Source organism: Leucopleurus acutus (assembly GCF_964270905.1).
Source record: "Leucopleurus acutus genome assembly, chromosome: 11".
In the NCBI taxonomy this organism is placed as follows: domain Eukaryota; kingdom Metazoa; phylum Chordata; class Mammalia; order Artiodactyla; family Delphinidae; genus Leucopleurus; species Leucopleurus acutus.
In genome coordinates, this window is record NC_139152.1 from 51,947,128 (window position 1) to 51,972,358 (window position 25,231).

At 38.8% G+C, this 25,231-nt stretch overlaps 1 protein-coding gene across 1 annotated transcript in view; it reads right to left on the bottom strand.

Annotated features, from left to right (window-relative positions):
- Nucleotides 1-25,231, bottom strand: part of LOC309968427 (uncharacterized protein C12orf56 homolog) — a gene marked incomplete at both ends in the record, with an annotated part of 57,195 nt that overhangs the window by 23,776 nt on the left and 8,188 nt on the right. Inside the window, 5 exon segments of the mRNA XM_082849686.1 lie at nt 819-963; nt 12,186-12,259; nt 16,287-16,352; nt 16,356-16,698; nt 24,952-25,024. Of these exon segments, the coding sequence (XP_082705812.1) occupies nt 819-963; nt 12,186-12,259; nt 16,287-16,352; nt 16,356-16,698; nt 24,952-25,024 (701 nt within the window).

The window sequence follows — 25,231 nt, forward strand, 5'->3', positions numbered from 1 at the left end:
TGAACCTGAGACTACAAGTCAGTCTTACAGAGTAAGTGTGTAACTTGCCAAGTGGGAGCTAGACTGCTTTGACTTCCCAGGAGTCACCTTTTAAAAAATAACAATCCTACATTCAAAAGTAACTTTTTTTTTTTTTTTTTTTTTAATTTATTTATGGCTGTGTTGGGTCTTCGTTTCTGTGCGAGGGCTTTCTCTAGTTGTGGCAAGCGGGGGCCACTCATCATCGCGGTGCGCGGGCCTCTCACTATCGCGGCCTCTCTTGTTGCGGAGCACAGGCTCCAGACGCGCAGGCTCAGCAGTTGTGGCTCACGGGCCTAGTTGTTCCGCGGCATGTGGGATCCTCCCAGACCAGGGCTCAAACCCGTGTCCCCTGCATTAGCAGGCAGATCCTCAACCACTGCGCCACCAGGGAAGCCCGAAAAGTAACTTTTTAATTATATTTTTATTGTAGGGGAACATACACATAAGACTTCTTGAAATGTACTTTCTCATCTCACTGTCTGTACTCATACTTCTTGCATGCCAGGAGCTTCCCCTCGATCTCTCTTTTTTTGTGTCTGCTAACCCAACCCATGTGAGCTACTGTCTTTTCCCTACTGCTCTCCCCTCTTCTGTCTCCCTGGCCCCAACGCGCCATATACAACGATTCCATCACAACATTTCAGGCATCAAGATGATTGCATTAAATTTAATCAGCATTTTAAAATGCAGCATCAGTATACAACATTTATTTATATTTTACTTTAAGATTGAATATGCTGCATTTGATAAACAGGTAAAACAAGCTTTAAAGATTAAAAATAAGACAAAACAACTACTTTCCAGAAAAGCCTTTTCAGAATGAAGTTTTTCGGGGCTGCTACTTTAAGTTCTGTAATTAAACAAAGTATCTTTCTCAAAGTATTGTCTTTAAGAAAAAGTTCAGATTTAAGTTGACTGAAGTGCTTAATTTTCTCCTCAGATATACAGAAAGAAAAGAAAATTTTCCATGGAAAAAATGATAAACAGCAGTTGAGGAATATCAACAATTATCGCTAGGTCTGTAAAACTTTGTTACTAACTGAATTTAATATAGTTTTGTACTTCTAGCTTTGTTACTTATCAGTCATGAAACTTGCTCCTCCCAAATTGAACCATTTATTAATCTCCAAACATACTTTTTTGCCATGCCCCTTTACTCAAGCTGTACATATCATGAATACTCTCATTGTTCCTGGTAAACTTCCATCCCTCTTTCATAGTCCAGCACAGAGTTTGTTCTCATACCATTTACCATAACCCACGAGTCATATGTAATATTATTTGCTTAGTATTTTTTCTTTAAATCAACTCATTTTTTCTTAGAGAAATTTTTTTATACAGAAAATTTTGTATCACTACTTCACATGGGAAAACCAGTACCATTTGCTATAAATAGCACGTAACTAAAAATAGCAACAAAATTCTAAGTAGATGCTCCCTACTTTGAGCCTGAAGTCTGCTCTCCCTTTGACAAAAAGGCACATGAGCATGTGTTCGAGAGCTGCCACTACTGGCACCAAGCCAAGAGGTTCTCCCTAATGAGGTCAGACGAATTGGAAAAGGGAATCATTTTTTACCATGGAATTCAAAGTTATTTCATGCCATGTCAGAATACCACATGAAGTCATCTTCCATTACTGCCCCATGTGTGTTCCACACTTCAGGAAAAGCTGGCTTAGCTGAAACGAGTTAACACCTTCTTCTCAGAGCTTTCCCTAATTCCACCAATGATGGGGAACCCTCTCCTATAGCACTTTTTCCATACTTCTTACACCACACTAATCCTACTTCACTCCATTGCAGTTATTTGTGTACTTGTCCTGGCCCCTTGGATTTGCAGCAACTTGAAAACACATTATCAGGTTAGATATTGTTTCCATCTCCCACTGTGCTCAATAATAACAACCTGTACTTAATTGAGCACTGACTCTATGGCGGGGTCTGGCCTGGGTTCTCTTCATGGGCTAGCTCATTCAGCGTCACTAGGAGGGCTGAGCTGGGAATTACTATCGCATTTATAGGGTGTTAGGTTAAGTAGCCTGTCCAAGCTAACACAACCAGTGATTCAGAGAAGCAGGGTGCAAAGTAACAGTAACAGAACATATGTAGGTTGATGGAAATGTCTTAGAATTTCTGACTTGAAGTAAAAATATTTTTACCACTTATTCCACAAATCTTGATACCAGCCATTTATTCCAGTAATGCCACATGGAATCTTGGTTCTTGCCCACTCCTTGCCCCTTTATTTAAAAAAATTCTAAGATGCTCTCCTCTATGCAATCAATGAACCTCTCTTATTAACGCAAAAATTTAAACTTCCTGAAAACAAGTCTCTTTTCTAGTGGAGATACTGGAGGAGATGATCGTTAAGAATTCAGTCTTAGCCATCAAAAAGACCACAAATAACAAATGTTGGCAAGGATGTGGGAAAAAAGGGAACCTCTGTACACTGTTAGTGGGACTGTAAATTGGGACAGCCACTATGGAAAACAGTATAGAGGTTTCTCAAAAAACTAAAAACAGAGCTACCATATGACCCAGCAATTCCACTCCTGGGTACTTATCTGAAAAAAAATGAAAATACTAATTCGAAAAGAGACATGCACCCCAATGTACATAGCAGCATTATTTACAATGGCCAACATATGTAAGCAACCTAAGTACCCATCAGCAGATGAATGGATAAAGAAGGTGTGGTATACATACACAATGGAATACTACTCAGCCATAAAAAAGAATGAAATTTTGCCATTTGCAGCAACATGGATGGACTTGGAGGGCATTATGCTAATTGAAATAAGTCAGATAGAAAAAGGTAAATACTGTATGATATCACATATATGTGGAATCTAAAAAATACAACAAACTAGTGTATATAACAAAAAAGAAACAGACTCACAGATCTAGAAAACAAACTAGTGGTTACCAGTGAAGAGAGGGAAGGGGAGAGAGGCAAGCTGGAGGTAGGGCATTAAGAGGTACAAACTACTATATATAAAATAAATAGGGGGACTTCCCTGGTGGTGCAGTGGTTAAGAATCCACCTGCCAATGGAGAGGACATGGGTTCAAGCACTGGCCTGGGAAGATCCCACATGCCACGGAGCAGCTAAGCCCATGTGCCACAACTACTGAGCCTGCGCTCTAGAGGCTGCGAGCCACAACTGCTGAGCCCAAGTGCCACAGTTTCTGAAGACTGCGCGCCTGGAGCCCGTGCTCTGCAACAAGAGAAGCCACCGCAATGAGAAGCCCGCACACCGCAACGAAGAGTAGCCCCCGCTCGCTGCAACTAGAGAAAGCCCGCACACAGCAACAAAGACCCAACGCAGCCAAAAATCAATCAATCAATAAATAAATTTATAAAAAATAAAATAAAATAAATAGAGACTTCCCTGGTGGTCCAGTGGGTAAGACTCCATGCTCCCAATGCAGGGGGCCTGGGCTCGATCCCTGGTCGGGGAACTAGATCCCGCATGCATGCCGCAACTAAGAGTTCTCATGCCGCAACTAAGAGTTTGCATGCCACAACTAAGAAGTCTGCATGCTACAACTAAAAGATCCCACGTGCCTCAACTAAGACCCGGTGCAGCCAAAATAAATAAATAGATAAATAAATAAATAAAATATTAAAAATAAATAAGCTACAAGGATATATTGTACAGCACAGGGAATATAGCCAATTTTTATAATAACTATAAATGGAGTATAATCATTAAAAATTATGAATCACTATGTTGTACACCTGAAACATATAATATTGTAAATCAGCTGAACTTGAGTTAAAAAAATGAAAGAATTCAGTGATAACAGTCATGAAGGCAGAAGAACATGATTATGAGCATAGGGGCAGTGTCAGACAGGCTGATCAATATACTAGATCTGCCCCTGTTCCTCTAAGTAACTACCATGGGCAAGTTTCTTAGTCTTTCTGTGCCTCAGTTTCCTCATATGTAAAATGGGGATGATGATAGTACCTATCCCATTGTGCTCTTTTGATACTTTAGTTACTTCATGCGCTTAGCACACAGTAAGTGTTTAATAAATGTTATCTAAATAACAGAGGAGTAAGCTTTGAGATCTTGCTTCCCTATACATCCATTTCTAACTACTGCCACGTTTCATTTGAAAAATAACCATAGGGGAGTGGGAAGGGTAAGCTGGGACTAAGTGAGAGAGTGGCATGGACATATATACACTACCAAATGTAAAATAGATAGCTAGTGGGAAGCAGCTGCATAGCACAGGGAGATCAGCTCGGTGCTTCGTGACCACCTAGAGGGGTGGGATAGGGAGGTGGGAGGGAGGGAGACGCAAGAGAGAGGAGATATGGGGATATATGTATATGTATAGCTGATTCACTTTGTTATAAAGCAGAAACTAACACACTATTGTAAAGCAATCATACTCCAATAAAGATGTTAAAAAAAAAAACAACCCATAAAATCCCTCTATTCTCTGAGAATTCCAAAAAACAGCAGAAATGTAGTTTTCACAAAGAAATGAGCTTAGAAAAGCAAAAGCCCAGAAAAAATACAATATCAGCACAATTATTTAGAAATTGATTTTCCAGTTTTTTCCGTTAGGAGTCAGCAATTTGCTAAGACCCATGTAGAAAGGAACTGTTTTTATCTTTTGGCACCTATGCTATCATAGGTGCCAAAAGATTATAATAATATCGAACTATAGTTTTTTCGAAAAGGTCAAAACAAATTTCATAAGAAAAAGCACACTAATCTCTTCATACTAAAAATCAATTAATATATAAATTGAGGTCTCATATACCTCATAAATTCAAGTTAGATTCAGTAGCCTATATTTCTACAGAGAAGTTATGGATAATCACAGTTTCTCTGAACATTCAGAGAATGTTTGCTTTTACACAGATGACAAACTTTCTTTGACTAATTTAAATAAGAAAAAGTCTAGGGCTTCCCTGGTGACGCAGTGGTTGAGGGTCTGCCTGCCGATGCAGGGGACACGGGTTCGTGCCCCGGTCCGGGAAGATCCCACATGCCGCGGAGCAGCTGGGCCCGTGAGCCATGGCCGCTGAGCCTGCGCGTCCGGAGCCTGTGCTCCGCAACGGGAGAGGCCACAACAGTGAGAGGCCCGCGTACCGCATAAAAGAAAGAAAAAAAGAAAAAGTCTAGGCCAGAAGAATCCATTATTCAACTTAGGAATAAGAGGAAATTTTACATTAATGTTAACAGATATTCTGTATTTTCATGAGCTAGAAAACATAAATTCACGCAAATAATGTAGCAGGAGGATTACTGATTTGATGATAAGCTCTATTTTTACTATTTTTTTCATTTTTCCAGACATTTATTATCAGTAATACCTTACATTTGAATAATGCTTTACAGCTGGTATGGTTTTTCATACATTATCTCAGAAGCTCTGTGTATATGTTCACAATGGTCAGATTACAGAACTCACAACTGTGACAAAATCCTAATTTGAAAACCCAAAGAATATTTACTTCTTTTAAACTGAAGGACTTCCCTGGTGGCACAGTGCTTGAGAATCTGCCTGCTGATGCAGGGGACACGGGTTCGAGCCCTGCTCTGGGAGGATCCCACATGCCGCAGAGCGGCTGGGCCCGTGAGCCACAACTACTGAGCCCGCGCGTCTGGAGCCTGTGCTCCGCAACAAGAGAGGCCGCGATAGTGAGAGGCCCGGGCACTGCGATGAAGAGTGGCCCCCGCTTGCCACAACTAGAGAAAGCCCTCACACAGAAACGAAGACACAACACAGCAAAAATAAATAAATTAATTAATAAACTGAAGGTGCCTTGTAGGCACAGACTATTTCCTATGTATCTTGTGCATATATTTGCATCCTTCATGGTGCATTAAATTACTACACTTTAAACATGTTGCCTTCAGAAATTAACTTTACAAGAAATATGCTTTTCCTGAGTCAGGATAGTGGCAGAACCCTCCTTGCCTTCAGGGATAAATTTCAAGCCACACAAAGTAAGAGCCTGTTTTTATTATACAATTAGCTTTAAAATCACTTTACATAATATAGTACCAAAATTAAAACTGATACTTTTTTTTTAGAATAAACATAAGAAAACATGTAGAAATTCTAAGCTATCTGTATAATCATCTTTAAAAAAAAGAGATCCCGGGACTGGGCTTCCCTGGTGGTGCAGTGGTTAAGAATCCGCCTGCCAATGCAGGGGACACAGGTTCAAGCCCTGGTCCGGGAAGATCCCACATGCCGCGGAGCAACTAAGCCTGTGCGCCACAATTACTGAGCCTGCGCTCTAGAACCCGCGAGCCTCAACTACTGAAGCCTGTGCACCTAGACCCTGTGCTCCGTAACAAGAGAAGCCACTGCAATGAGAAGCTCGTGCATCGCAACAAAGAGTAGCCCCGACTCACCGCATCTAGAGAAAGCCCACATGCGGCAACGAAGACCCAACGCAGCCAAAAATAAAATAAATTTTAAAAAAAGAAAGAAAAAGAAATCCCAGGACTTCCCTGGTGGTCCAGTGGTTAAGACTCCACACTCCCAATTCAGGGGGCCCGGGTTCCATCCCTGGTTGGGGAACTAGAGCCTGCATGCTGCAACGAAGATCCCGAGTGCCGCAGCTAAGACCCGGCACAGCCAAATTAATTAATTTTAAAAAAGGAAATCCCAAACAGTATGCTATTTAACCCCTACATAACTCAGAACGTATCTCGAAATAACTGGAACATTTCCTTGCAAAATCATCATTATCACACCAACAAACCTATCAATAATTCTATGGTATTGTCTAATACCTAGTCCATATTCAAATGTTCTCTCTTGTCTTAAAAATGCCTTTTTATATTTGGTTCATTAAAACCAAGATCTAAATAAGATAATTGCTATATTTGTTTGCTATGTTTCTTAGATCTTTTAAAAACTTCTACTATGGAAATTTTCAAACATACACAAAAATGGAGAAAGTCTTATAAGAAACCCTCACATACCCATCACTTAGCTTCAGTAATTTTCAACATTTTGCCAGTCTTGTTTTATCTATTCCCTTACACACACACACACACACACCTTTTAAAATTTTGAGATAAAATATACATAACCTAAAATTTACCATTTTAACCATTTTCAGGTGTACAATTCAACGGCATTAAGTGCATTCACAATGTTGTGCAATCATCACTACTATCCATTTCCAGAACTTTTTCATCTTCCCAAACAGAAACTCTGCATCCATTAAACAATGTCTCCATTCCTGTCTCTCCATGGCTCCTGGTAACCTATATTCTGCTTTCTGTTTCTGTGAATTTGCCTATTCTAGGTGCCTCATATAAGTGGAACCATATAATATTTGTCCTTTTACTACTGGCTTATTTTTTTTTTAACATCTTTATTGGAGTATAATTGCTTTACAATGGTATGTCAGTCTCAGCTTCACAACAAAATGAATCAGTTACACATATACATATATTCCCATATCTCTTCCCGCTTGCGACTCCCTCCCTCCCACCCTCCCTATCCCACCCCTCCAGGCGGTCACAAAGCACCGAGCTGATCTCCCTGTGCTATGCGGCTGCTTCCCACTAGCTAACTACCTTACTTTTGGTAGTGTATATATGTCCATGCCTCTTTATCGCTTTGTCACCGTTTACCCTTCCCCCTCCCCATAGTCTCAAGTCCATTCTCTAGTAAGTCTGTGTCTTTATTCCTGTTTCACCCCTAGGTTTTTCATGACATTTTTTTTTTTAAATTCCATATATATGTGTTAGCATACGGTATTTGTCTCTCTCTTTCTTACTTACTTCACTCTGTATGACAGACTCTAGGTCTATCCACCTCATTACAAATAGCTCAATTTCGTCTCTTTTTATGGCTGAGTAATATTCCATTGTATATATGTGCCACATCTTCTTTATCCATTCATCCGATGATGGACACTTAGGTTGTTTCCATCTCTGGGCTATTGTAAATAGAGCTGCAATGAACATTTTGGTACATGACTCTTTTTTTTTTTTAACATCTTTATTGGAGTATAATTGCTTTACAATGGTATGTTAGTTTCAGCTTCACAACAAAATGAATCAGTTATATATATACATATATTCCCATATCTCTTCCCGCTTCCGTCTCCCTCCCTCCCACCCTCCCTATCCCACCCCTCCAGGCGGTCACAAAGCACCGAGCTGATCTCTCTGTGCTATGCGGCTGCTTCCCACTAGCTATCTACCTTACGTTTGGTAGTGTATATATGTCCATGTCTCTTTATCGCTTTGTCACCGTTTACCCTTCCCCCTCCCCATAGCCTCAAGTCCATTCTCTAGTAAGTCTGTGTCTTTATTCCTGTTTCACCCCTAGGTTTTTCATGACATTTTTTTTTTTTTAATTCCATATATATGTGTTAGCATACGGTATTTGTCTCTCTCTTTCTGACTTACTTCACTCTGTATGACAGACTCTAGGTCTATTCACCTCATTACAAATAGCTCAATTTCGTCTCTTTTTATGGCTGAGTAACATTCCATTGTATATATGTGCCACATCTTCTTTATCCATTCATCCGATGATGGACACTTAGGTTGTTTCCATCTCTGGGCTATTGTAAATAGAGCTGCAATGAACATTTTGGTACATGACCCTTTTTGAATTATGGTTTTCTCAGGGTATATGCCCAGTAGTGGGATTGCTGGGTCATATGGTAGTTCTATTTGTAGCTTTTTAAGGAACCTCCATACTGTTCTCCACAGTGGCTGTATCAATTTACATTCCCACCAACAGTGTAAAAGGGTTCCCTTTTCTCCACACCCTCTCCAGCATTTATTGTTTCTAGATTTTTTGATGATGGCCATTCTGACTGGTGTGAGATGATATCTCATTGTAGTTTTGATTTGCATTTCTCTCATGATTAGTGATGTTGAGCATTCTTTCATGTGTTTGTTGGCACTCTGTATATCTTCTTTGGAGAAATGTCTATTTAGGTCTTCTGCCCATTTTTGGATTGGGTTGTTTGTTTTTTTGTTATTAAGCTGCATGAGCTGCTTATAAATTTTGGAGATTAATCCTTTGTCCATTGCTTCATTTGCAAATATTTTCTCCCATTCTGAGGGTTGTCTTTTGGTCTTGTTTATGGTTTCCTTTGCTGCGCAAAAGCTTTTAAGTTTCATTAGGTCCCATTTGTTTACTTTTGTTTTTATTTCCATTTCTCTAGGAGGTGGGTCAAAAAGGACCTTGCTGTGATTTATGTCATAGAGTGTTCTGCCTATGTTTTCCTCTAAGAGTTTGATAGTTTCTGGCCTTACATTTAGGTCTTTAATCCATTTTGAGCTTATTTTTGTGTATGGTGTTAGGGAGTGATCTAATCTCATACTTTTACATGTAGCTGTCCAGTTTTCCCAGCACCACTTATTGAATAGGCTGTCCTTTCTCCACTGTACATTTCTGCCTCCTTTGTCAAAGATAAGGTGACCATATATGCGTGGGTTTATCTCTGGGCTTTCTATCCTGTTCCATTGATCTATCTTTCTGTTTTTGTGCCAGTACCATACCGTCTTGATAACTGTAGCTTTGTAGTATAGTCTGAAGTCTGGGAGCCTGATTCCTCCAGTTCCTTCTTTCGTTCTCAAGATTGCTTTGGCTATTCGGGGTCTTTTGTGTTTCCATACAAATTGCAAAATTTTTTGTTCTAGTTCTGTGAAAAATGCCAGTGACTACTGGCTTATTTAACTTAGCATAATTTCTTCAAGCCTCATCCATGTTGTCACATGTATCAGAATTTCATTCCTTCTCAAGGCTGACACACCCACACTTTTTTTTTTTTTTTCTTTTTTTGCGGTACGCGGGCCTCTCACTGCTGCGGCCTCTCCTGTTACGGAGCACAGGCTCCTGACGCGCAGGCTCAGTGCCCATGGCTCACGGGCCCAGCCGCTCCGCGGCATGTGGGATCTTCCCGAAATGGGGCACGAACCCGCATCCCCTGCATTGGCAGGCGGACTCCCAACCACTGCGCCACCAGGGAAGCCCCACACCCACACTTTTAAGTCAGATTCCAGTTTAATTGTTTGAACAAAGATATGTCATAGGTGGTGCTATGTGTTCCATGTTACATCAAATAATGAGGCATTTTATAATTTTTAAGTGCTCCATTATAGCATCCCACTTAAGTGATTCTAAGACTGATCAGTGTTTAGTTATTTACATGATCCCTCCATTTTGAAATTCCACTTCACCTTTCTGTCTGATGGTTCCATCCACTGAGGATCTTTGCATGAATCTATTATTTCATCAGAGGTTAAAAAATGGTAGCTTTCTAATTCTGTTAAACCTCCCACATTCATTAGCTGGAATTCTGTAAAATGGAATTTGCTCTCATCAACTTGGGCTACTTGGTTACCCTGAACTAATTACAGTCTATGCGGGAAAGGCAGGATAAATGCTTAATTCTTTCCATTTGTTTGCTGATTTGCAGAAAAATAAATTAGTGCCCTATTGACTTCTAACGGAGTTCAGTACATTTTTATTTCTTAACTTGGTGGGGGAGGGTAGGAGGGAGGACTTTCTCTCTATGATGCATCATTATACATTTTGGAATTTTTATATATTCGTTATGTTTTAACCATCTCATTCATTATTTTTTCTGTTTCTTGATTTGTTCCATCTTTGGCTATCAGGATGCCCTTCATGTGGGCTCCTGTGTCCTTTAGTTTGAGCCCTGTTACTCTTTGCATTCTGCCACAAGCTATTTCACACTCATTTGTATATTTCCTACCCCAGACCTAGAATCAGTCATTCTTCCAAGGAACTTTGGTTCCCTTTAATGGGGAATGAATTGTCTCTTTTAAAATTAAACTTTCCCTTAGTTCCCTTACATCACCCCCAATATACGTCACTATTGTAAACCTCTCAAAAGTCACTCATGACTTACTTAATATCAAAATTATTGGCACCATCAATTGACAGAGTGCCCTCTAAGTACAAAGCACTGTTTTAAGTAAGAAAAATACGAAAATTAATAAGACATACTCCTTGCCTTCCAGGGGCTCACAGTCTATTGGAAGTAATCATCACATCACAAGTAACTACTTCAATGTAAGGCTGACTATGATAAGAACATAATAGAAGTATGAAGTCTGGATAAAATCCAAACTCCTTTGCCTTGCATATAAGGTCCCAGCCTCTATCTTATTTCATTCATTCATTCATTCATTCATTGTATAAAGGTTTATTGGCAGCCTACTATGTGCCAGTGACCGAGGAACAGTCCCTGCCCTTAAGGAGCATATTGCATAATAGGGCAGCACATAAACAAGCAATCCGTAATACAGAGTGGACAGTGCTACAGATATGTAAGCACAGGACGTTATGGAGGGGCCCTACTTAGTCTTGAGAACTGATTTTTAGACAAAGGGATAGTGAGCTAAGACTTGAGGAGTTGAAGTTTCTATGAAGGGGAAGAAGAGAAGAGAGTAGGGTTCTAGAATAGAGGCCATCACGTTAGGGCCCAGATTAACAGGGAGCTCTTTGAGAGCTATGAGTTCATTTGGATCAGGAGCTTAGGGCAGGAGTGTGGAGGACACAATAGAAAAATAGAGACATCAGGAAGATTTGTAAAAAGCTGTTATAGAGTGTAGACCTTCTAAGGGCAATGGGGAGCTATGGAAAGGCTTTAAGGGAGGAGTTCCATGATCACGTTTGTACTTCTGAAAGATTCCTCTGTTGTATTGCAGAATGGTCTAGAGAGGGGCAACAGTGAAGGCAGAGGCCAGCCAGGAAAATACTGTCAGAGCCCAGAACAGATAATTGGATCTGAGCATGTGGCAGTAGAAAGAAGTGGGTGTTATCCAGATATATTCAATAAGTACAGTAAATCATGTGGTGATGACTGGATTAGGGGATGGGGATCTCGGGATCCAGGACTCTGGCTTAGGCTGTCTAGAGATAATGACATCATGCCCTGTTTAGGAAACACAGATGGAAGGTCAGGTCACAGAAGGAAGAGGCTGAGTTCTGTTTTGAATATGCTGACGTTTTGGCGCCCGTGAAACATACAAGAAGTGATATCCAGTGGGTAATTGTCTTTGCAATTCAGGGCGAGAAGAGATGTAGATATAAATGTGATGGTCAGCATCACATAGAGTTAGGAGAGGCAAAGAGGGTGAACACCCTGCCGTGCAACTCTGTTCTGTCATCACTCCTTACCTATATGGCTTTTGACTTCCAGTAGCAGGACTGAGCTCACTAACATATAGGGGATCTTGTAAATGAGTAACTTTCTGAAAGAGGAAAAAAAGTGGGAATAGTTAGAATTTTTGTTTACTGAAAAATCAATTCCCACTACTTTTAGTCAATATCATATATCTATTCTTTAATCCCGTCTACAGTACATGATTTGTAACTCATTCCAGTATTTGATAATACTACAGGGAATTTTTTCCTTATATAGTTTTTTTAAAGTTTTAAACATAGCATTTGTTCATTATAAAATAGAATAATCTATCAAAATAAAACAGTACAAAAAAGTAAATGATAAAAGTTCCCTATCTCTCCCTACCCTTTCTGTCTCAATATTCAAAACACCTTACTGTTGTTGGTTTGGTTTATATTCTTTCAGGCATATAAAAACATGTTAATTATAACATATACATTTGTAATATTTACATGTTAGATGATATATTTTTATAATATGTATTTAAATACTAGCTACATCATATCACATATTAATCTGAATTTTTTTCACTTAATATATGGTGGACAGTTTTTCATGTCTACGTATATAGATTTACTTCAGTCTTTTTAATAATGATTACCCAGTATTACATAGCCGAGATATACAATAATTTTGTTAACTATTCCCCCATTAATGGGGTTATTTTTTCCTTAAATCTTTAGTGCTGCCACTTCCCGTTCATACTGGGTCTTGAAACAAATTGGCATGTAGTGTAATAATTTTTTATTTATGTTGCGGCTTAACAGACAGGTCAGAAGGAATTTCTGAAATGTTGCTGATTTACAACTCCAAACAACTCCTGTCTTATTCCTTAATAAGAGTAGGGTGGTGGGTGGGTGTGTAGGGGGGAATTATGTACTTTTTCTTACTATTTTTGTCATTGCTTTATGTTTAAAAAGAAAAGCTGCCTTTTTTTTTCTCTCCAAATGTTTATGCTTGCCTTAAATCTAGAATTTTAATTTGAGGATATTCGTTATTTAGCTTTCTAGCAGTTATTCCACAATGTATGAAGGGCAAAGAATTGCCATGTTTTGTCTTTGTAGAATTTGAGATGCTAAACAACGCAGATGTAATTACTTTTGGTGAAAGTTACAGAGAAAATGGGTTACTGACAAGGACAACTCTTTGGAAACCTTTAAAATCAGAATGAGTGCTAATTTCTAACTGGATGGTTTAGGTTAATTTTACCTGAAAGTATACAGAGAGTTAAGATGTCTAATTCCTTTTCCCAGGAGCATTTATCCATACCTCAACATGAAAGAAATCTCAAGGCACAAGAGAGCAATTACCCAAGATAATTCTGACAGATTTAGGAGATTATTTTTGTCCATTTCCTAAAATTTATGAAGATAGCCAAGACTAACCAAAGGTGACCAACCTAATGAAAGACTTCAACAATGTCACAAAAAAGTCACAACTTTTAAAATGTTTATATTGTTAATATCTTATTCTCACTAGAATGAATGCTAACCTGATAGATTCATCATTTGTATATGAAATATTTGCTTACTCATTTTTCATCCTTCAAGGGATAGAACATTGGTTTTTTTTTTGCCTGCACCGCGAGGCATGCGGTATCTTAGTTCCCCGACCAGGGATAGAACCCACACCCCCTGCAGTGGAAGCGCGGAGTCTTAACTGCTGGACCGCCAGGGAATTCCCAGAACATTGTTTTCAATGATAATATCTGACAACTCATAAAGATAACCCCCCTCCATCCACATTATTTCAGTGGTCATAGAAAAAAAAAAAAAGCAGACTGTCTGGGTTCAAATCCCAGCTCTATATTAGTTGTACAACCTTGAATATATCATTTAATTTCCCTGTGCCTCAATTTCCTCATCTATGAGATGAGGATAACAGTCCTACCTCGTAGGACTGTTGTACAGATTAAATGAGTTAATATACAGAAAGCATCAGAACAGTTCCTACCAATAATAACACTACACGTTAGTTGTTTGTTATTCCTTATAGTATCAGAAGGGCTATGAGTTGGCTTATCTGACTTACCCCATCCATGCCTTTGCTGCAGAATTTAAAAGTAGTACTTAAAACTGGGAGTTAGTTAAACAGTTATTTTGAAATATTTAGGTAGATTTTTAGAAGTCAATTAAATTGTGGTTTTTCTATTAGAACATATGAAGCCTTCTTTTAATAGATCAGGATTTTCCCTCTATTCATGATTCACTTACATTCTTAATTTGGAAAAAGCGGTTTAAAATTTTAGAGAGGAATTTTAAACATTTAACATTTAATTTAAACAATAACATTCTAAACTGTGCTATGAGAAAAAAATGAGAGTTGTCTTGCAACCTTTCACAATTTTTGGCCACTTATAAAACCCCCTCCTTCCTAGCTTCTTCTGAGTGAAAAGAGTCTTTCATACTTCTTAACATTATTATGTTGAAGATCAATAATAAAAATTATGTATCACTGAAGATAAGTAAAAAGGGTCATACTATTCTTTTAATAAATTGCTTATTTTAAAACTGATTCTGGTGTTATAAGAAGATCCCTAAATGGGAGTTCTGACTCGGCCCCTACACTTATTATATAATGTTGAGTAAGTCATGTAGAATTTTTGTGCTTCAGTCTCCTCGTTTATAAAATAAGGGACATAGACCAGGTGATCTCTATAAAATTATCTGATCTTATGACAATGAGTCTGTCAACTACAAATTGGCACCTGCCGTCGGCACTTGCCATCTGCCTCTACAAGGATTAAATCATGTGCTGCTGCAGCTGCTAACTTTTCAACACCCCCTGAAAGGAGTTCAGGGTGGAGAGCAGAAATGAGGCACGCTGTGCTCTGGGAAAAACTGGCAGAACAGGTCTTCAGATAGTTAGATATTTTCAGGAGCCAATTTTATGAGCCCAGTTCTTGTATCTCCTCGTATCTAGAAAAGCACTACTAAAATCCTTCATGACGTCTGCTCCTCGTGACTAGCAGTAACCTTCACAAGACTAGCAGAAACCTTCTGCAAAAAATATGTGCTTGATTGCATGTACTCCCCTTTCACCAAAATCATATATATACTGACCTTCCCCCCTACCTGTTTGGAGCAGTTTCTCAGAGCTATTTGTTTTGTTTTGGGGGGTTTTTTTTTGCGGTACGCGGGCCTCTCACTGTTGTGGCCTCTCCCGTTGCGGAGCACAGGCTCCGGACGCGCAGGCTCGGCGGCCATGGCTCACGGGCCCAGCCGCTCCGCGGCATGTGGGATCCTCCCAGACCGGGGCACAAACCCGCGTCCCCTGCATCGGCAGGCGGACTCTCAACCACTGCGCCACCAGGGAAGCCCTTTCAGAGCTATTTGAGATGCTGTCTCCCGAGCTATAGTCATCATTTTGCCCAAATAAAACTTAACTCACAAATCTCATGTTGTTCTTTTTTTTTTAAGTCAAAAACTCCCACTAACCTACTTTCAATAGCACAGCTAAGAAATACAGAAACATATGGATACTGTTGAACTTTATCTGAGCTCCCTGGTCTCTGAAAGCAGAATGGTTGAGAAATCACCCCAGCTAACTGCGAAAGACCACCCTGGTCACAAATATTCCAAGATAAGACTTGTCTCCAACCTTCCTCATTGATTCCCATGAGACTCACTGCTGACTCCCTTGTTTATTACCTGCCTCTATAAAACCTCAGATCCATCTCCTTTTCTTGAAGACATGTCTCATTAATGAGCATTTTCCCTATTGCAATAGCCTGGTAAAATCATATCCTTAATTGTCCAGTGCATTATGTCTTGCACAATATTACTAAATTCGAAGGTTAAACTTACAAAATGGGGAGGAAGAGCAGGGAAGCCTACCCTAAAAAACAATACTCAAGGGCTTCCCTGGTGGTGCAGTGGTTGAGAGTCCGCCTGCCGATGCAGGGGACGCGGGTTTGTGCCCCGGTCCGGGAAGATCCCACATGCCACGGAGCGGCTGGGCCCGTAAGCCATGGCCGCTGAGCCTGCGCGTCCGGAGCCTGTGCTCCGCAACGGGAGAGGCCACAGCAGTGAGAGGCCCGCGTACCGCAAAAAAAAACAATATTCAAGTCAAGGTTAACTTAGGAGGATATTTACTATAACATAATTGTTCCATGAACTTTTTAAGTGCAGAAATATTGATGAAGTTGTGGAAATAATGTACTAATGAAGTTTTGACTCCTTTTTCTCTAGGTTTGGGTTACTCTGTAAAGGGGAGGCCAGGGAGGAATTTCCTAAGTAAAACTCATTTCCGTTCCCACTGCACTTGAAAGGGATTTCACTTAGAGAGTCTTTGTGATCTGAAAGTCCCTGGGGTTCTTTTGTGTTTGTGGTGCAAAATGGCACACCGACAGCCTTGCTAGTGGCTGATGTGGGCTGACAGCTCCTCCTGGAGGGGGTAGGTAAGGGTCGACAGGCACTTTGGCCATGAAGGGACAGCTTCTTGAGGTCTGAAGGAGGGCCAAGAGTTGAGTCCTTGGATGGTGGTGTGCTGCTCTCTTGGTGGTACCTGTCAGGTAGAATTTAGAGTTAAACATAATATTCAGAATTTAACAGTAAGGAACAAAGAGAACCCAATGGCCCCATTGCAGCAGTTTAAGAGTCTGAAAGTAAAAGTCTTCACATAAAAGAAATGCTTGTAAGAGAAAGGAGTGATTTACTCTCACCTGCTGTTGACCATTGACCTAGAGGAGGTATGGCACAATTCTTCAGTATATACTCCTGCTTTCAGAAATAAAACTCTATGCTATGTCATTTAAAGAAGCATTTTTTATATCTAAAGCCTTATGCCTGTCCTTCACAGAGCCCAACATTCCCAGTGAAAGGACTTTTCATTCTAGTTTTGAAACTTGATTGTTCTTTCATCTTGCATTTCTAATGGATCCTATAAAGAAAAAAGAACTATTCATATGGAGAGATGAAGAGAGATTTTTTTTATTTTTATTTATTTTTTGGGGGGGAGAGAGATTTTTTTTAAACGGTGTTTTCTTTGATTCATATTTTGCTAACACTCTCTGATTTTTCCAATATCATCCCAATAGCATCAGCACTTTTTTCAGAACCAATTCTGGGTCCCATCTTTTACCTTCTCTGTTCTCTCCAGCTCACCATGACTCATTTCTTTTCTCTGCAACACAAGGAAGCAAGAGGTGGAGGCTAAGAAGTTGCAGAGTATGAGATCTAAGTTCTAATCCAGGCTCTGCCACTCAGTGGTTATGTGACTTAGATTGACCTAAGCCTCAATTTCCTAATTTTAAAATAGGAACAATAATAGAACCAATTTCATTGAGTTTGTGTGAGGATTAAGTAAGAAAATACATGCAGTGTTTTTTAACACTGGAAACACTCAGTAGGTGCTAGGGATTAATATTATCCTATATTGCCTTGAATTGCTGGTTTATCATTTTACATTAAGATATCTTATCTTCCTTATGAGACTGGCACCTCCGTGAAAGTGGAAAACCACTTTGCTTTTATTAGTTCTTAACTTTAAACAGGTATAAAATTCATTCATCATCTGTACAATGCTATGAACTGTGCTGAGTTCCAGCCCTCAGCTCCCTCTTCCACTGACCTTACATATGTGTACACGCATGCATGCACACACACACACATACACAAGTGCTCACCTCAGTTCATTTATCCAAGTTCCATCCCCCTTAAACAGCCATCCTTGCCAAACCCTCAGGCTTAAGGATGTGCACACTGGCACTGTGGTCCCAGAGCATGATCAGGAAAGAGAGTGTACGAGCACCCCCTCCTTCCTGCACTCTTCTTGCCCTGGGGAGTGGCACATGACATGGTCAGATTTTAAACACACAACTAAACAAATTAATGTATATGGCCCATAATCTCTGAACGCCACTTACTGATTATCTTACCTTGCCCTATTTCTTTATAGGATTCTAGTACTATGTAACAATGATATCGAAGTATCTAAGAATATAAGATGCTCATATAGGATTTTCAGGTCAATGAATATGTGTAGCCCAGAAATGGATGATACGTACTCCAATCCTCTTGAAAGTGATAGCTTTTCTTTATTCTTGTAGATGATATTTTCTAAAATTTTCTCTATGGAAATTAAGAGAGTTAAATAACCAGTGCACAGATTATGTTAGGTAATGTTATGAAATTATGTTAAAATGTTCATTTTAGGCACAACATATGTTTCATGTGAAAGGTCAGCAAAATGATTTCAGGTAGTTACAGAAAGGCACACTTGAAGTGACTGTTATTTACTCAGTTGTATGAAAAATTTATTATTTTAAAGAGCTAAAAGAGTTTCTAAAAAGGATTACCTTTTTGACAGCATAAGTTAAAATGTCATGGACATTATAGTTTCACCAGTGAAGCAAACCAACTCATAAAGTTGAACTGTATTTTTCACATGAAATTCAATAATACCCACTTTTAGTAGTCTGATTAAAGACTAGTTCATTACTAAGCAAGAGTTCTAGAACCTTGAGTTTCAACATGTGTCAACTTCACATTTACACAACTAAGTTGCTAAAAGTCAAGTGTTTTTCTAATGAGCTGATTACGTATCTCTAGAGAGAGCCACCGCAAAAGAGAAAGCAATGGGAGAACTGGCAAAGAGAACTCCAGAATCAAAAGTATGCACAAATCATTTTTCTCCTTTCTCCCTCTGCATCAAACACAGATAAACTCCTTGAGGCTGAAACTGTCAGGTTAAAAGCCAGAGTCCAAAAAGCAGCAGGCAACATTAAACAGCTTCAGAAAAATCTGTTAGATGCAAAGTACAGCTAAGAATGCAAAGTACATATATACTAGCATATTGACTCTATCAAGAATGAAGAAAAATGGTAAATAGAATTTACTTAACTTCTTTCTCATCCTTTTTAAGAGTTTTAAAATGGAATAGAAAAAAATCATTGATTTTTAAAACTCTTAAAAAGGATGAGAAAGAAGTTAAGTAAATATGAAAACGGGGAGTTTAGTGTTCATGGAAAGTAAAACACCTATCAGACCGAAATTGTCAGATTAATGTGCTAAAATATAAGAAACAAGCAGAACAATAAGGAACAATGATTCTTCCATAAAAAAAAATCATATAGACCTAGATCTCAAGATGTAGAATTTGAGCTCTCCTGAATAAAAAATTCCCCATGAAGACTCTACTAAAGCAGAATTGGTGAAATATAAGCAATTCTATGTAAAATAATTCAAAGCTAGAAAATAATTCTCAGATATTTAAGTGTAATCAAGAGGCTGGCAGAGACCAGTACCAAACTCTTCATGTGACCCAGAGTCACATAATATTCAAAATGTCCCAGACACAATCCAAAATTACTCGACATTTGAAAAGCCAGGAAAATCTCAATACCTTATGAGGAAAAAGAAAATTAACAGATATCAATCTTGAGATGAAAAAGATGTTGGAATTATCAGACAAAAGCTTTAAGGTAACCATCATAACCATGCTCCAATAGATGAGAGTGAACCCCTTTGAAACAAATGGAAAGATAGAAAGTCTCAGCAGAGAAATAGCAAATATAAAAAGGAACCAAATGGAAATTTTAGGAGGAAAAAATACACCACAATAACTAAAAATTTTAAAATTCTCTGAATGGACTCAGTGAGCAGAGTAGAGATGACAGAGAAAAGAGTCATTGAATTTTGAAGATAGAGGAATAGAAATTATCCAATTTGAACAATCCAGAGAGAATAGAGATTGAAGAAAAAAATGAACACATTCTTAAGGGACTGTGTGACAATATGAAAAAGACCTAATATTCATGTCTTCAGAGTCCCAGAAGGAGAGGAAAAAGAGTGGTACAGAAAAAATATTTGAAGGAATAATGGTTGAAAACTCTCCAAGTTAGGCAAAAGACACAAACTTATAGATTCAAGAAACTGAGTGAATCCCAAGTAAGATAAACTCAAAGAATTCCACACCAGACATATCATAATCAAACTGCTGTAAGTGATAAAGGAAATTAAGAGATATTTAGAACTGAATGGCAATATACATCAAATACATGTGACTCAGCTAAAACAGATTTTAGTTTATAGCTGTTGTTGACTCTGGGTCTTATTTAAATTCTATGTAGAATGTTATTATTATTTTTTTTAATCAGGCAATCAACTGCTGTGTGCATTCTGTTCAGGATTTTTACTTCCATTCAGAGGGAGAGGTAGGGCAAAGTGTGCTTACTCCAGCTCGACCAGAATTAAAAACTTAATTAATTTTATTACATCAAAATTAAAATTCTACTCAGTAGAAGACACCACATAGAATAAGCTAATAGGTAGTTGACAATATGGGATGAGGTATTTTTAATTTCTAAAACCAATAAGCTGATTAGTATAATGTATATTAGTAGAATGTACAAAGCAATTCTGCTCCTGAGTATATGTCCCAGGAAAGTTTTCAAACAGGATGGAAGAGAGTAAGGGGGAGAAAAATGAATACTGATTCTACCCCAACCCTCAATATTTTTTGTATTTTTATAAATCTGTAACTGATCAATGAATATTTGTTAATAATTATAAACTATGATCTAACTGTGTGCAAGCGAATATATCTATTTAATAATTGCAGTGTCAATTTTGAGAAATATCAAGAAATAAGGGCTTATTATAAGAACAGCTACTGGAGGCCTTGAATCCTTCTCTTGAGTTTCTAAACATTCTGAATTCATATACTTACACACAAAGTATATTTACATAAACACAGGACTTGGTCCTCTAATAGAAGTACAGCAACCTACTGCATAAGAAATCCTTAGGAAATTAATATAGATGGTGCCTCGTGCCAAATTATTGCACAATAGCATTTTTATTTTTTACATACCGTAGTATTTATTAGGGAGAAGAGAAAAGAGGAAAGTTATTCTGTTTCAAGGCTTGATCAAGGATTCTGAGGATGCTAAATAGATTATTGCTCAGTGACTGACTTTGAAAAAACGAAAGAGCTAAGTTTAATAGGGACTCACTAAGTGCCACACACAGTTTAAGCACTTTACATGTACAGTTGACCCTTGAACAATGTGGGGTTAGGGGTACTGATCCTCTGCACAGTTGAAAATCAGCATATAACACTTTACAGTTCACCCCTCTGTATCCAAGGTTCCGTATCCAAGGATTGTGTAGGACTGTCGTATGTATCTATTGAAGAAAGTCTGCATATAAGTGGACCCTCAAAGTCCAAACCTGTGTTGTTCACGGGTCAACTGTACATGATTTAGCCCTTTACATATCATCCCTCTGGGATATGTACCACTGTGAGCCCCATCCTACCCATGAGGAGTGAAGCCTGGGAAGGTTAAATAGTCCAAGGTAGAGTCCAGATTTGAAGTCAGCCAGTGTGGCTACAGAGCCTTTATGTTTTTATCTACTATGCAGAGAAGAATAAAACAGCTCCCTTTTTCTACTTTCTGCCAAGAAGTGCTTCTTCTTAGAGAAGAATATAAGGTTCACCTTCTTTGTTGTTTTTTTTCCCTTCTATTTTGCTAATGATATACAATTAAATGCAATACATTCTCATTTCATAAGGATGCCAAGGTGGTCAGCTCTGATTCTGTTAATTAAACAGATCGGTTTCTCCAAAAGTTCATCCCACTACTTGCCATGCACTATGGCTAGAAAATCTGCTTAATTTTAAGTTTTCATTAGCTAAATATCAGTAGAGGCTATAAATAGATGTAAACTCAGATTGAAATCTACCCTGGTGGGTATGAGCTTAGCAGATCTGGACTGAGGGCTAAGCATTTTCACTCTTTTCCTTTGGATTATTCAAGGTGAATGCAATTAAATTTACATAAATCTTACTCTATGCCAGCACTGTAAAAATGTTTTATTGATCTGTATGTTTTTTTTATACGTGCAAGCAATAGGCAGTCTTTTTCCTCCCAGCTTTAGGGGATTCTTAAGTAAGTCACAATAAACTTTTCCTTAGAGAACATTCTGGTTAGATATCTGCTTGGGTTTTCTCCTGTAAAATGCATGACTACATGGAACTATGCACTAATGAAGAGCTATACTAAAGACAGAGAAACCAAAGTACTGAATCTCATTATCAGAGATCATCACCAGTCTGTTTTCTATCCCTCAGGTGTTAAAAGGCCTGTTGTTCACTATTACCTTGAAAAGTAATCATATTTATGTAAGTGTGATGTCCCAAGATAACTGCATCCTTCTTATGACCTGCAGCTTCTCATAATTAGCCCTAAAACTTTACACCTCAGAGGTGTCACAAAGCTCTGTACATGATAACATTCTTTAGCCCTCTAATTAGTGTTTATGGTAGCCTGCCTTTTGTTTACACTTTTGACTCAGATGTTTAATTATGAAGATGACAGTACTAGAAAACTATGGGATAGCAGATAACTATGGGTGGATAACTCCACCACCCCCACTTTATTTGGAAATCAGTCCTCCTCTCCACACGTGGAGCACGCAGAAGCTGGCATGTTTTTAAACCTCCTGGCTATGGTGGATATTTTTTTAGCAGTCAATCGTTTATTCAAGTTAGGCATCAGAGACCTTCCCAGGATTCTTTAATTTGGTACGAGAAAGTGTGTGAGTTAGCCTTTGTGTGGTGGTGGGAGAAGTAAAAAGTGAATTTAAGACAGTTGGTGACTTTGCTGTCCCACAGAAGACGTGGCATTCAGTGAGAGAAAATGAAGCTGATCCACACACATGAGAGGAGACAGAGACAAAGTTCTATGGCATTCAAGTCCCAAGTGCCAGCTACGCCTAAGTCCGACTTCATTCTTAGCATTCCTACTTTCCTAAGTTGTGGTTTCTAACTTTTGCTGATTTTGCTCACCACTGTATATCTAAAATTGAAGAGCCCAGCAAATAGAATATGTCAGATTTAACAGGTAAAATAGATAGATCTACATTTGTATCTATATTTATGTCTGTATCTATACGTATCTGCTGAATGAACGTTGAATAACATGAGTTGCCCTCTAATTCCAATATTGCCCTGTAATTCCAATAAATTCCCCTTTTAACCTAAGTTGGACTTCTGCCACTTTTAAAAGAGTTCTGACCTCCACAATAACCTAAAACAGCTACTGCATACATTACTTAGAAATCTCTTTTATTTTTCTAAACTGGAAGAAAACAATGAGGCTATCAGAGTGGTCTAGAAAAATTGGGGCATTATATGCCAAATGTGAAATGAATGTGGAATCTCAGAGCATGTGGATGGCTACCCACTGGCAGTGCCTCTCCCTCAGTACTTCCAGTTACGAGGGCCACGTTGGGAACTTCACTTGGTGCCCTGAGACAAGAAGGCAGAGACCCTCCTCCCAGAAGCTAGTAATTTATGGCGCTCAGGGTAACAATGGAAGTGTATCAACCCCTTAAAACATAGCTTGTTATTACATGGATTTAGAACAAATCATCATCCTCTAAGCCTAATGATACAAGCCAGGCTTCCTAAAACAATTTTTTTTTCTTTTGATGACAAAAAAAGTTAATAACATTTAGTTTAAAAGACCTTTGTATGTCATTGTTCAGTGAGAGAAGGTATGAGAATAAGTACAGTGGGAAAAGGCCCCTCCCCAGTAACCCATTGCACAGCATGGCACACCACAGGTCTTGGGGGTGAATACTCTCCAAGTAGGCGTTCACTTTTTCTTTCCACATTTTGCAATGTTTTCCTGGGGGCTGTTTCCCCCATGTCATGACCTGACTTTCAGGGCCCCAATGCACCTTAATTTTCCCCATGCCTATAATCCCCTGACTCAGAGCTCTTAGAATCCTATGCTCCCTTCCTCCTAATGTCTAGATACTTAAAGTGTGTAATAGAATCATACTTTGAGTTATGCAGCTTAGGAAACTCCTTTTTCAATTTATACATGTTCCATTTTTTCCTGCCTCTACCGTAGCTTCTACTGTTCCCTCCAACTGCAGTATCTCTATCACCATGTGCACCATTCCTTCACCGACTGTCATCTGGCATCTTGACTTCTCCCCACAACCGAATAAGACCTTTCCCCTCATTAAATCTCTTTGACAATTTGCTCAAACTCAATCATGACACTTAGCATGCATACTTTGCAGTATCTTTATTTACTCAAATGTCATATGTCCTGGTGAGAAGCAGCTTCTCAAGGATAGGAACTATGTCTTACTCATCTTTGTATCTATTACAGGGCCCAGCATACCACTACACAGAGCCAGAGTTCAATAAATGATTTGAATTTGATTTTAATCATTTATTTATACTGAGACATCTGTATATTCAATTGAAATGAGAAAAATTATAGTTTATAACTAACTGGATTTGAATTTAGAAGAAAATCTCACAAAATACCTTCTTCATTATTACGTACATGAGATAAACAGAATTCAGTTCAAAGACAGTAGTAGAGAAAAAGCATTTTAAAAAGCCAGTTGAGGGCTTCCCTGGTGGCTCAGTGGTTAAGAATCCGCCTGCCAATTCAGGGGACACGAGTTCGAGCCCTGGTCCGGGAAGATCCCACATGCTGTGGAGCAACTAGGCCCACGTGCCACAACTACTGAGCCCACGTGCCACAACTACTGAAGCCCACACTCCTAGAGCCTGTGCTCCGCAACAAGAGAAGCCACTGCAATGAGAAGCCCATGCACTGCAATGAAGAGTAGTCCCTGCTCGCCGCAACTAGAGAAAGCCACGCACGGCAACAAAGAACCAAAGCAGCCAAAAATAAATAAATAAAATAAATAATTTTTTTTAAAAAGACAATTGAAATGTAAAATAAGTTTTGGACAGCAAGTTAAAAACATAAAACAACAATCTCACCTGAAAAGGGATTCATTCAAACTTTTAGGCTTTTTGCCTCTCCAAAAGGCAGGGCCATTATTCTCTTCTTTGACTTAAAAAAAAAAAGTTAGTTGGTCATTAGTTACATGATTTGATTGAGTTTATGAAGAAGATAGAGTTACTGTTCTGAATTGATGACTCTATAAATCCTCACAAAAACTTGCAAATTCAAAATTATAAGCTGGGCAAAGAGCCAAAGTTCTTTTTACCACTGCACCACCAGGGAAGCCCCCCAGCCAATATTTTTGAATGGAGAGTG